Genomic DNA, 13969 nt, shown 5'->3' with positions numbered 1-13969 from the left:
GTGGAGACCCACACATTAATTGAGCTCATGCATGGTGGATTTAAATGGAATTTCATTAAAGCTAAATGAAAGAATGATGACTTTTACAACTCCCTCTGGCAGTATTTTTACAGGCAGACATTTTGCGCTAATGGCTTGAATATGAAATAGTGACCCCATCGCACTAAGCACAGTTTGAGTAAATTGGGCTCACTGGTAAAATAACCTTCACCGCGGTATTGATGGAGCTTTTTACAGCAGGGGTTCTTACAGGTTTTCAGCCCCTAGACCAGAACTTACGTCTCTTGGTACCCAGACTCAAGCTCATTTGGACATATTGGCAGTCTTTTTTTGTGATTACTCATCAACAGCGCGGCCCGTGACCCAGTTAGAGTCTTAGACTAATCAACCTTACAGGTATTTCACAGGTTGACCCCAATAGCAAAATACTGCATGTCTAAGTGTAAACTAAATGTTTTCCACAACAACACAAGACAACAACAACACATCTATCCATTATGCACAGAGATGGAATTACATCACTGACCCTGATATGAAAGTGCAGCGTGAGTGTCGGCACCGCCTACTGTTGATGATGCGTCTGTGAAACCCATCTGTTTCTGGCCATGACTGGCTATCTGAAGGGAACCAATGGAGTGAGACGTGATTTGGTGTCAAACGGAGCACTTGGACGGGGTGCTGTGTACAGATTTGGCGAGTGTGCGTTGGATCGTGTGCTACAGCTTATGGTGTTTATGTGCATCCCGGTGAGAGCTGGTGCCGAGCGCCAGGTCCGGGTCGCTGGACAGAATGGACGGACTGGACACTAAGCAGGTTTTGCACGGTGAAAAAAAATAGGAAACTAATCAAAAGGACAGCTGTGATGTGACCTCATACCCATATGCCATACCAGCATTTCACACAATCATGTGAGCGAGGAAAAAGCAGAACCACGATCAGCATGTTGGATGTTTAAAGGGCTTTTGTAATGGTCTCATAACTTTAAGAACCATTATATCAATTTATCTTTGTACATTTGTGTGATTTATTGAAGTTGAAAGGATATAATTGAGTCCCAAATGTGCATAGTGCAGTAAAAGATTCAACCGGACAAAGATTATTCGCCACAGGAAAAATTAAAGTTTGAACATTAAAAATAAAAGGTGATAATGACTTTTTCCATACAATTCAGAAAACAGCTGCATTGTTAACAGTTTTGGCGCCATGGTAAGTGGAGTGTGGTCACAAAGAGAGTTGGGCCCAACCATCTTTTTGTCCAGGAAAAACGACTGCTGTAAAAGAGATTTACCTGACTCATGGCGAGTTACCACCACATCTACCTAAAAGGAACTTTCGGTAAAAGACACCCACATAACGCAGGAGAAAATAGATTTTCCCTAATTCACATTCACATTTCTCTGAACCTCACAGGGTACAAACAAGAAGTTATTCCAGGATTCAACTAATTTCGGTACAGGAAAACACATCATTTTATAGACCCCCCCCCTTCATTTTAGTGTAAAGAAACGGTCAAAAACAAGTGTGATTTCTGGACATATTTCATTACTCATCTAGCGCCACCTCAACCATGCGGCCTTCGCTGCAGTCACTCAAGTCAACACAGCATCCTTCTTATGAACAAAATGGCTGTTTTTTTACTCGGATCCTTGCAGGACTTTAACTGAGCGCTCATCAGACTACAGCACTGAGATGGAGGTCACTTATTTTCTCGTCTGACCAAGTGAAGAAGAATATTATACAATAGAAGAATATTGATACCTCTGCATCGACCAATATTATTTATAAACTATTGTAGTAGAATATATGTTAGAACACCCAAAACATAGAAGAAGTTTGTTTGAGTCTTTTCAAACAAGGGAGGATTCTGTTGGCTCAACACTGACTGTGTGTGAGTTTGAGCCACTTCCAAGTTCTTTCAGAAAAATCCCCCACAGACGGGAGAAATACCTCCACTGACACCTCCCTGTTGCCAAATCATTGTCACTGTGAATTCACAGAGAAAGCTGTTTGAAACCAATAAATGATCACACGACTGTCACTCACACTCGCACACACAGGCCAATTAAAACAAAAAACAGAAAGTCACACTGAGTAGGGTCTTTGCAACAACCACCAATGTATTATGCCATTGAATGAACACAAGTGTAGAACACATTTCACTGAAATGTAACCGTGAGAGGTCCTGCAGCCTTCACTGCCCACCCAAAAACGTACCGCAGTTTACTGCAGCAGAAAGTGAGTTTAGCCAGGGACAGACACACAGATATATATATATATATATATATATATATGGCTGAATCAAAACAAATCAAATGCATCCGTTCCATAGAACAATACTCACTACGCCAGGTTGGCTGTTTTATCACTCACCCCTCCCTGTTTTCATCTTCATCTGCGTTGGAGAGGAGCTGCGAGCCGGCCAGCGAGAGGTCAAGAGCTGCGAGGGGCAGATCTCTGTAGCCAAAACTCACCAGCTGGACCGGAGGAGCCAAGTACTGGTTCTCGTCTTCCACTGGCTGGGAGATGATCTCTAAGTCCGACAGACCGGCCACGTCACTACATGCGCGCCAACACAGGCAACAGAAGGACACGACACACAGAAAAACACACACACAGACACGCAAGAACAGAGAGGGGAGAAAACAGAGAACGGCATTATCAAACATGATAAATTACAAATAAACAGCAAAATGTATTTCAAATATATGCTGAACAAGAAAAGGTCTGATTTGCATCATTCTCTGGTTAAAGTCTCAAAGAAGCCCTCTTTTTTCACATCTCAGGTAAACAGGTGAATAGTTCTAATTATCAAAACCACACCAGAATGACATTCACCAATTGTCACAGAAGCAGCAGATGTAGCCGAGATAACAGAGCAGAAGATAAGGACTGAAAGGGTCCTGTTGAAGAAGCATATATGAGCACAAAAGCACTGCAGATTAAAAAAAGACTAATTATTCAGACCAGCAACTTCACTAAGAAGCCACTGTTGTTCACACGGACGGCCTCGGGGAGAAAATGCACGGTCGAGAAGGGTCACACACAAACACCCACTCAGCATCAGGGCGCTGCTGAGAATCCGCACACTGCTCCTCTGCTGAGGACCAGAGGTGCCTTGCTCAAAGACAGAGAGTAGTGCAGGGAGCGTGTGGTGCAGAAGTATTCTGCACATTTTTGCCATCGTTATCCAACAGCAAACCAGACACGTTTACATAGAGCTGCACTGATACTAGAGGGGGAGTGACAGGAGAAAAATTAAAAAGTCAACTAATGAGAGACAGATAGGACTTGATATGAGATGGATTAACAGTATACTTTGAAGACCTCGTGGTAATGATTAAAGGTTATTGTAGCAAAAAGCTCCAGAGGTTTATCTTCACTGTACATTGATGCATCTGCCAGATTAAATCTTCACATTTCTCAAAAATAGTTAATTAAATGTGGCACTAGTATGATTCAATGTCTGTAATGTAAAATTAACTATTAATTACTTATATTACAGTTTTTTTCTTTAAGATGTGCTTTTTATCAAGTAAATTAATTAGGTTTCTTAGTTTTGGCAGCTCAGCTACAGTAATGTTAGCAAGCAAGCTAGGATTACCATGCAATTAAGTAGAGTCATTTCATTACAATAGCAAATACTTTTCCACATTATTGAAATTTAATTTAATTTTCTGTCAAATAAAAAAAAATACATTTAAATTCATCAATGGTTATATACTTCTATAGTGAAAAAATGTTAATGTATATCACAGTACTGTATAAAACTACAAAAGCAACTGATGGAAAATGCATCACATTTTTGACCCAACTGAAATTATAATATATTACATCTGAGATTTTGGGGAATACCTGGAATAGTAAATACTGAAATATCAACACAGAAACAAACCAGCATGATATTTTAGGCATATAACGGGTAAATTGAGTACATTATCACAGTATACAACATTCTAATTTAGTTTTTATCTATTATTATTTTGTCAATATTTTCAGTGGATTAGAAGTTAGTGAATGTAACACACATTGAGGGCATTGATACCTTTGAGAGGAGAATTTTCTACAAGAAACTTGAACTTCCTCCGCACAGTAAGTGCCAGGTTGGATGAGGTCTAATAAGTATGCCAACATTCCTTCTGTTCATAGCAGCAAACACACACCTTACACACTTACCCACCGCTTGTGGGCCAGCGGCATGCGTGCCCACAAGCCCCAGTTGTGTAAAAGCTGGGCCATCTAGAGCGTGGAGGTGGAAACAAATGCTGAGTGCAGCTGCAGACTGACTGTGTGTGCCCTGTGGTGTGTATTTTTAGACCGGAGCAGATGCTGGTGTATCATGTCTGCTGTGACGTCATGGCCTCTCTCTTTGTCAGCTGAGTGGATCCCCACTCTCCTCCAAACGTCAAAAGAAGTCAAGAACAGGGCGAACGGGGAGGGGAAACTAGCGCGGGAGTCAGGGAGAGAAAAGGGATGGATGTCAAGGGTTACACAAGAAGGGGCACCGGGGAGTCCAATAAAGTACAATCTATGAAATATAAAAGCAGAGACGATGGGCGACACGAGACCAGAAGGAGGCGAAAGGGAAAAAGACAAGAGGTACGGAGGAGGAGCACTGGTGATGGGAAGAGGAGGTCATACAGAAAGTATGAGGCTGAAGAACAAAAACTAGTCAAGTTTAAAACTAGTAAACATTTAAAATGTAACGGTGGAAAGGAAAGGGTGAAAAAGTTGAATTGATGTCAAAGAGAGGAAATTGTGGTGAAAATGGCTCCACACATACACAAATACAAATTGTATATTACACACAAACACAACAGAATGGAAATATACAGTGATAACATTAACTCTGAAGGGCCTTTGATCCAATCTGGAGTGTGTGTGTGTGTGTGTGTGTGTGTGTGTGTGTGTGTGTGTGTGTGTGTGTGTGTGTGTGTGTGTGTGTGTGTGTGTGTGTGTGTGTGTGTGTGGGCAGGACTACCTAACCTAGCCGCCGAGGCTAATCTGATCTAAACTCTGTGGCCTCAACACTCGGGTGTACTGAGCCACACACAGAATCTCAATGGAAGTGCATACAACATATTACACGCCTTTCTTTACCAAAGGCATCAAATAGCTCCTAACACAAAATGTTAAACATCAGTAACCAACAACGCTTTAAAAAAGACAATGTTACGTTTTTAAGCAACAGTGCTGTCACAATTCTTTTTGTGTCTACAACGCGAACCGCAAGAGTTTAAATGATGTCACTTAAGTTGTTGTCCTTTCAGACTGAACACAGGTTAAAAACAAATGAAAGAATCTCGGGTTTGCTCATCGTCTCTGCTTGAGGCCAGGAGCTTGAGGCTAAATCTGCTGCTACTAGCAATGAACACCCAATTTTGACTCCCGGTTGGTAGCATTGTGGGTCATGTAGGCAATGTGTTTGTCAAGATGATAGCTCTCGTTCAGCTGCTTTGATTTGCACAGTAAAATGTTAAATGAGTTGGCAATGTAGTCTTTTAATGATCAGCATGACATCCGTTACAAAACAAATCTACAAATCACAATTCCAGCATCTGGAGGTCAAACCCGATGATCATTGAGGCGTTTCATGATCAAGTTAAATTAAGAAAGCCATCACACACAAAATATCTAACGGTCTCCCGTTGCTATAGTGACATAAGGATAAAGGGTGATAATAAACCAGCAATGGTAACAATTCCACTGCCTTAATGTAACTCGAACCAACGGCAAGCAGAGCAGCTTCGACCCATTAAACCCAACAAGTGAACAAGTAGACATCTTGTGATGTGAAAACCAGCGGAGCATGACTGCAAGAAAAAAGGCACCAGATGTAGTTATGTTCCAACTGAACACATCAACCAAATGAACAAGTCACAGCGATCGTAAGCAGGTGTATCCTCAAAAACTGCTTCAGGTGAGTAGAACTGAGGGCTGACATGTCTTTGTATCATTAAGGATAAAACACATTCAAGAAAGTAGTGGTCAGCTTCACCCCCAGTAGCTAAATAAGAGGCCATCAAAAATATAGGAATAAGTCATTGAAGCATGTTGACGGGACAAAGTAAAATTGACACACTATTACAAAGTAGCTGCAGGAATACAGAATAAGGATTCTGATGATTGAAGTTAAGGGTGAAGACACTTCAAAGTAGCAGTTACCAAGAGAAGTCATCTCTGCATGTATCGCATTCAACAGCAGCTCTGGTTGTTTTTTCATTAATAAAAACCCTGTTTTTATTGCAGTCTTGTCTCAAGAGTTGCTGCCCTCATCGCAATTTGATGGGATTATTTCCCTCGCCAAGAGAGCCGCATGAGGATACACTACTCTATCTATATAGTCAAAAAGATATTAACCAGAGGCTGTGGTGCTGTTGGCTCACGTACAGTGCAATATGTATTATATAAGTGAAGAAAATGGATATTTAAGTGAAAAAAACCTTTATATTTCGGTAGGTGGCAACTTGCATCTCCTGCTCAGAAAATCTAATAATGTCAGTCCTGAAGGTACAATACAAACTTACTGTAACTTCTTAAAATGAAAGAAGGAACAGAATGATAGCGTGACGTTAGTTGTAAGAAAGTCTGTAAATGTAAGTCAAAGAAAAGTGATTGTTTTTGGAAAACCAACTAACTTTTAAAAGGACTTTAATGTCTGAGTGATTTATTTACTATTAACTCATATTTAATTACGAATATTGAATATACGTTATTAGGTAAAATCCTCCCAAATGTAGCTATTCAGTCTTCAATAAAAAACAGTTCTATTAGATGAAAACATGTAGTAGTGTCCAGTGCAACATCACCATTGATGACTTACTTCTGCAATCAATGCTGCACCAAAAAGAAATTGCAACCAACAAAGGGAATGCGATGAATCAGCACATTTCCAACTACAGTAAATGTATGTCAGGAACAACCAGCACATGTATGGTGTTCATTTTAGGACATCCTCAGATCTCGAAAGGGCGTCCGGTCTCAGACCAAAAGTCCTATTTTATTTTTCTTGCTGTCACATAAATTTTTTTTAAAAAAAAAGTTGTAATATTAAAAATGTCTACTTGTCATTAGGTTGTTATTTACAGTATGTTACAATGGCAGTGCGTAAGCTAGCGATAAAACTGCTAACGTTAGCTTGAGCAACACAGAGGAAGATTGACGCCTGTTTGGTTTGATGCCGTTTGGTTTGACAGAGTTTGGTCTAAGAATGACGGAGGTTTTTCTGAGAGTGACGGAGGTTTGTCTGAGAGTGACGGAGGTTTTTCTGAGAGTGACGGAGGTTTTTCTGAGAGTGATGGAGGTTTTTCTGAGAGTGACGGAGGTTTTTCTGAGAGTGACGGAGGTTTTTCTGAAACTGAAGCCCTTTCCCCTGAGTCTGAGGACTTTTGGTCTGAGACTTGAAGCCCTTTCGTTTGAGTCCGACACTTGAGTCTGAGATCTGAGGATGTCCTAAAATGAACACCGTACACATGGCTGTGCTTGTTCCTCTTTGACAAACACCTTCACACCTATTCATTTTCTTTAGTCTGAGACCCAATTACCACTCTGCAGAATGACGCCATGCTGTCCTCTCCCCACCTCTCTTACAAACAACATCCCATCCGTACCGACCTCTCATCTACAGCACAGCAGCAGGTTTTGTCTCTCTTTCCAAACAATCGGGAACGGACACATGACCCCTCGAGACAGGACCTGCCAGCTCACAGCTTACGGTGAAAGGCAAAGGTCTCTGTTTGTAGTCAGAGAGGTAGTGACAAACTTTGTTAGAATGCAGGTAGACTCTCCGCGTGGAGAGAAAAAGAGGCAGAATGCATTGGCTCCAATCTCTGAACCGACCGTATTCTTTCCTACAACTTAGCTGTAAACAAAAAACAGTGGTCCCCAAAAAGGAACTATCGGTCCAGATATCTGCTGTGTGCCAAACTGGAACATTAAAAATGCAGCTCCTTGTACCCCGAGGCTTATCGTTTGTCGGACCGATGGATTCCTGGATCGATCAATCAATTGTATTTTTTGTTGCTTTTATTTTCATCGTCAAAATATTCTCAATTTCTCGATACAACTGTTTTGGTGCTCTGGCTCCCCAAAGAATAACACATTACTAGAAGGCAGACGGCATCCGCTGCGATACAAATAATGACCTTTCTGACTATCCCCGGTGTTCTTATCTTACAGAAAGTGGCAATTTCAAAATTCTCCAAAACATTATTTTATGGAAACACTAAAAAAGAGGGTGACTGCAGATGAGCACCCAGAGGACAGAAGTGATATTCAGGGGAGCGAGGTGCCCCGGGGTTGGCAGATAAAAGTACATTGTGGACTGTAGAGTTGTGGGCCAGGTAGGAAAAGGTCACCACGTGACGAAGGTTGCTCGGGGGACTTTGCTGACCAAACAGAAGGTCAGGAAAGTAAGTGGAAGCCAGTGGCGCCGAAGAATGTTCTTCCTCCAACAAATGGAAGTGTCTCGCGATGACCCCCCGTGACCCTCTACGCAATACGAAGGATCTACAAGCAGCCCTGGGTGAGAGAATAATAATACTGTGTTTGTTTTATAGCAAAATTAGCACACGGTCCTTAAGAGCGTCAGCGTGGTCACTGTGAGTGCTCCAGGGGTAGCAGTGAGATCGAAGCATTACTGCTCTACGGCCGCACAACTTAACTTAACCTCGGCCTCTCTACTACTGGGCAACATGTAAAGCCATAATCACCACCTAAAGTAAGAGAAAGGAGCTTTGGGTGCCTAACCACGGAGAAAGAAAATTCTGACAGAAACTGTGTGAACATTCTCATTGCTTTTGAATTAATTTGCTTCAAGGTGCTGTGAAATGAACTCAGAACGTCAATATGCTGTTTAAACTCTCATTGGACAATTTTTATAAATCCTAAATTCCACCTACACTCCGCATAATGAAAATTTGATTTACTTTTCGCTGAACGAGATCCACTAGACAGCAGTCGTATTAGCAGTGATGAAGTGTTCGGGTACCTTTGGTACGGCGCATGTCAGGTAGCATTTAGTAGAGTTGAAAACGGTTCCAGAAAATATGCAGAAATGCGGAATGACATTGTTTGCTTTCACGTTTATCAAAAAAAGGAAAGCTATTAAAAAGTATGGGCCATTATTTCCAGACATCATAACAAACATGGTGTCTCTGCTTATTATTATTGCCTCTCAATGCCAACCCTCTGTTGGAATAAAGAACATGTATTTCCATCCAGACATATTTCCATCTTCAACCAAACTCTACCAAGCCCCGGTGGACAAAAAGTTCAACACACACACACACACACACACGTGAGATCAGGTTGTCAGACCACAAAGCCCGAGGATCTAAAACACAACCTAAGCTTGGCCAGAACATGGAGACGGGAAGCAGATGTTCTCTGCTCCCACCAGCTGCTGTGGAGAAGCTGGACATCATTGTCTATTAGTGTTACGGACTCATCTTATACGAGAAAGAACACCGGCTGTGGAACAATAATCACTGAAAACTGAACTTAGACTCAACGCCTAAAAGTTGTGTCTCAGTGACAACAGTATAAAACTTGTTTGTTTGTTGCGGCGCCATTAACAAAATGAAAGTATTTTTCTTGCCGCTGAGAGAGTTGAGACAGTGAATCGTTTTCGTCCTTGCTGCTGACTCGCATTAAAACGTGAAGTGGATTTCACATCAATATATGAAGATGAGGGAAAAAGGAGAAACTGTAAACGTTCACCTGAGGTTCTTCAGCGGATCCAGATCAGACGATGCTACAGCGGTGATGACTGCAGAAGAAACAATGCTGCGCCCAGGTCAGTGTTTACAGCTTTGCTCAATTCACCCGCGGCGGTTTTTCAAGATAAAAGCGCTGAAAGCGTTACCTGATGTTTGGCGGTGTTCACATTGTATTACAAAACGTCTACATCTACAGAAATTACAGATTAATTTGTCATTTCTTACAACACCATTCAATTTCCAGCGGAACTTTTGTAATTTCATGCCAGTGAAGATTAATGAAGTCTGCCAACCACATTAGCTTATTAATGGCCTTACAGATTAAACTACGATGAATTGCATTGTTGGACTGCACAATGGAGTGTTCTGGCCCTGGTGTGACCAGTCTCTTATCTGACCTTTACAGCTACACGCTCTATAAGACACAGGAGACACAGAGACCCTGGTGAGACAGAAGTAAGACAGCAGATGAGCTGTGGGAACTTTTTACACTGTGTCCGTTTCCAATGATTATAGATTATTTTAATTTCAACACATGAATAAATGTCTTGAGAGACAGATTTATGTATTTTCTGTATTCTGTAAAGGGAAAACATTGAAGAGACAAAGTTTATTGTGAACTTCTACATTTGAGGTGTCGCCTGTTTCATCTTGAACATCTGCCAACGTCATAGCAACAGCTGCTATCTTTTTAAATTGTGAATATTCAATTCAGTAAAACTGAGAGAATAATTAGAATTATATTGGCATTTCCAGGAACAATTTAGTGGAGGGAGACGATTCCCGCAGATAAATCGGATTAGTTTGAATATTACAATGGTATGATGAAATATGGCGTATTAATGTAATGATATAGTTCTTTACTTTCCCTAAAAAAAGTTAAAGAAACAAGAGCGGTTCAATTTTTACTGAAGATAACAAGTGACCATTTTTTGCACCCCTTTGTACCTTTTCTTTGAATCGAGTACTTTTACACAGTTATGCTGGTAGGGAACCCTTTAATGTCTTTGCATTTTTACTTTCTGGGAAAAATGATCTAATCTTATATAATAAGATAATGATTTGTGAGAAGAAAAATTCATGATTTACTTTTTAAATTAAATTACATACATATAAGAATGTTCTCAAAAGCTCTTGACCTAGAATAAAGCATTTATTCATATAAAATACAGGTGTGTTTTCCTAATAATGACAATTAAGTAGAAGTAGTAATAGTGTATATGACTTCCATACATACAGTATACATACCAGTGGTACTACCCTATAAAAAAAACAAGGTACTGTTTCACATCTGGATGAAAAATAAGATGAATTAAAAAGCAGGTTTGTTTCTCATTTGGGATGGGTCATACTTAAAAACATGATCATTAGATTTGAAACACTTCCTATTTAAGTTGTCGTGTTTCAGGATTTATTTCACCTCAAAAGCAGCATGATATGACGTTGCTGCTGAGACTCGCTGTGCTCTGTGTGGGACCGCCAGCAGAACACGTTCTTTTAGGAAAGCACAAACGGAGCAATGATGTAGGGCCATTCATCCAGGTCAAAAGAATATATGCAGCAAGTTGAGACGAATTAGGGAGTCATGCTACGTCAGCAGAATCATACGGTGGCAAAGAATAACGGTTTTCAGCGTCGTCCCTTGCCTCCTTACTTTGTCTCCACACAATCACGTGCACACGCACAAGCTACAGCGGGTTGCCTGTGTGATGCATCAACTGCTCTCACTACGCACTCACAGAGCGCAGTTTAGAAATGGAATGCTGGGAGAAAACTGGGGGTGGAAAGGAAAAATGTGTTAATTTGTAATATACATGGATAATAATAATCTTAACTGTACGATGTTCCGCAGGGAGGATTAACGTATAGTGACCTACGGCTGCAGAATGGACGCTCTGTAATCAGCGCTGTGCAGGTTTGTTCCTGCATCTCAGTGTGCGTCTGTGTTTAGCATTCTGAGTGACGAGGGTCCGAGGCACCTCAACGGTAGCAGTGTCCGTGTTAATAAAGGTCATTATTGTAGGAAAGGGAGGCACAGAAACCTGGGTAACAGTCAAAGAGAGGGGACTGTCTAAAGAGAATAAAAAAGAGGCATGCTGAGAGAATTAAGTACAAGAATAAGTAAGGAATGCATACGAATGGGATTCATGTACACGCCCTATCAACAATTCTGCACCTCTGGCCTTTGACCACACATTTTTTTAGGTTACACTTTGACCCATTTTCTTTTGATATATGTTTGAAAAGAAAAAAGAAAGTGCTGGTTTGGCATAGAACAGGGTGAGCAAGACAAGAGTATATTGACTGTACTCACTTTGCATTGGCCATGATGCTGGCTGATGGAGAGGGGAGATGTGGAGATGGATGTCACAAGGTTTCCACTCTGGTGGTTTTAGTAATGCAGTAAACCTGTTCACCTGACAAAGGCCGATTTCATGTCAAACCTGTGAAGAACATGGTCATTAATGCAAGTGAAGAACTTTTTTCAGGATTTACTGCATAGTAATGTCCCAAAATTTGACAAAAAGCTCCAATGATGATCTGGGTGGCTGTCTGGTGACGTATATTGGAACATCTGAACTTCCGATTTTGGGGGATAGGTGAATGAAAACCCTTCCCAGTTTTATCGTTGTTTCTCGTGATGAAACATTTGAAAATAGTTGAACTCATTCCTTACATCCCATGCTTGACAAGCCATGAGGAAGCTGTTTTAGGGCTTGTCCTCAGGTATACTCAGTGGTAAGTTTCAGACTAACATAAACCAGGGCATTATAAGTCAAAAATATGTGTTTGAATGCAATAACAATGAACAAAACAAAAGATTGAATGTAGAGCCAAGGATATACGCCAGTTACCAAAATACTGTTGAAACCACAAACGCAAGACAACTTCTGCAAATGTGAAGTTTCATCGACACCCTTAAAGCCTTGATCTGCTTCAGACAATCAGAATCAGACATTCTACACAAACATGTTACGCTTTTCAAATCCTGCCATCATGCAGAGGCATCTGTGATGCAACACAATTACATAAAAACAATTAAAAGATCATGAAAAACTGATATACTTGGTATCAGATTCCAACTAAAGGAGAGTTCTGCTCACAGGCACAGAGGGCTCCTCGCTGTGCACGAATGCATTATTCATTTGCAGCAAAGGACCTACCTGTGTGAGATTCACATTGTTGAGGGGAAATCGTGCCTCCCGCTGCCCCCTCGCTGATAGTAATGTCTCCCTCGGCGATGATCAGAGTAAGTGAAGCAGCAGCAGCAGCAGGCTCGCAGTGTGTGTAGGCTGCAGCTATCCTTAGCACTTTTTTTTTGCATCGGAAGAGCACCGCCGCTGCTCGCGCTGCTCCCGCTTGCGCCGCTCGGATTTCAGCGCAAAGCCGAAGAGGCTCTGCGGCTCAAGCGCAAGAAGCATCGTAAATCGTCAGGATCATTATTAGCATCTATAAGTGTCGTTCAGGTTGCGCCAAATCGCGACCCCCTTCAAGTTGTGCTCTCCTCTCTCCTGGCTTGGAGGGTAGGGGTAAGAGGGAGGGGGGGGGGGGGGGAGGGGTTTCGGATCCGGGTTCCGCACTTATCAGCCGAGGGTTTCCCCCGGTGAGCGCAGCGGGGAACCCTGCGAGAGGGAGCTGTCCAGGTGCTGAAGCGAGCCCGACGAAGCCTCGTCTCTCTCTCTCTCTCTCTCTAGTGCCCCCCCCCCCCCCCCCAACCACCCCTCTTTTATTTATTTTTTTATATTCCACACATCAGCGGCCGGGGAACGCGATATTATCCAAACGCCATGAAAGAATGGAGGTTTCTGTGCCGGAGACTGACTGTAGCTGACGGATCGTGTGACACTTGCATCGCTCCGGTCACGACATAGCAGACTAAAAATATTGATTGGACGCGTGTGTGTATGTGTGTGTGAGAGAGAGAGAGTGAGTGAGGGAAAAAAAAAATCTCAGTTCCAGATCTAGGCCAATTTGAGAGCGGATTCTCGCCACGGATGATTTTATTAGCTTTACGCCCGGTAGTTCGTCCCTCTGCGTGGCAGGAAGGTTTTATTTTAATTATTTTTTTTATTCGGTTTCCCAAAATAAATATACTATGGGAAAATGCCTTGGCAGCAATTGGTTTAAAGGTTTGTCGTTCATCGGGATTAGCCAGTCGATGGTTAAACCACACATCAATCAATCTCCAGCGCCTCTCGCTTGCTCCATGCACGCCTGCACGTGGGCTGCCGGGGATGCAATAGGCCGAGGCT

At 41.9% G+C, this 13969-nt stretch overlaps 1 protein-coding gene across 1 annotated transcript in view; it reads right to left on the bottom strand.

The window, feature by feature from the left end:
- LOC119229973 (transmembrane protein 266-like) overlaps nucleotides 1-13424 on the bottom strand; it is a 33795-nt gene extending 20371 nt beyond the window's left edge. The window contains exons 1-3 of the mRNA XM_037490879.2: nucleotides 12881-13424; nucleotides 12031-12160; nucleotides 2371-2556 (exon numbers count right to left, since the gene is read on the bottom strand). Of these exons, the coding sequence (XP_037346776.2) occupies nucleotides 2371-2556; nucleotides 12031-12044 (200 nt within the window). The 5' untranslated portion in view covers nucleotides 12045-12160; nucleotides 12881-13424. The remainder of the gene's footprint in view (nucleotides 1-2370; nucleotides 2557-12030; nucleotides 12161-12880) is intronic.
- Nucleotides 13425-13969: the final 545 nt, after the last annotated feature.

This window comes from Pungitius pungitius, chromosome 4, assembly GCF_949316345.1.
Source record: "Pungitius pungitius chromosome 4, fPunPun2.1, whole genome shotgun sequence".
Lineage (NCBI taxonomy): Eukaryota > Metazoa > Chordata > Actinopteri > Perciformes > Gasterosteidae > Pungitius > Pungitius pungitius.
This window is presented reverse-complemented; position numbering and strand designations above follow the sequence as displayed.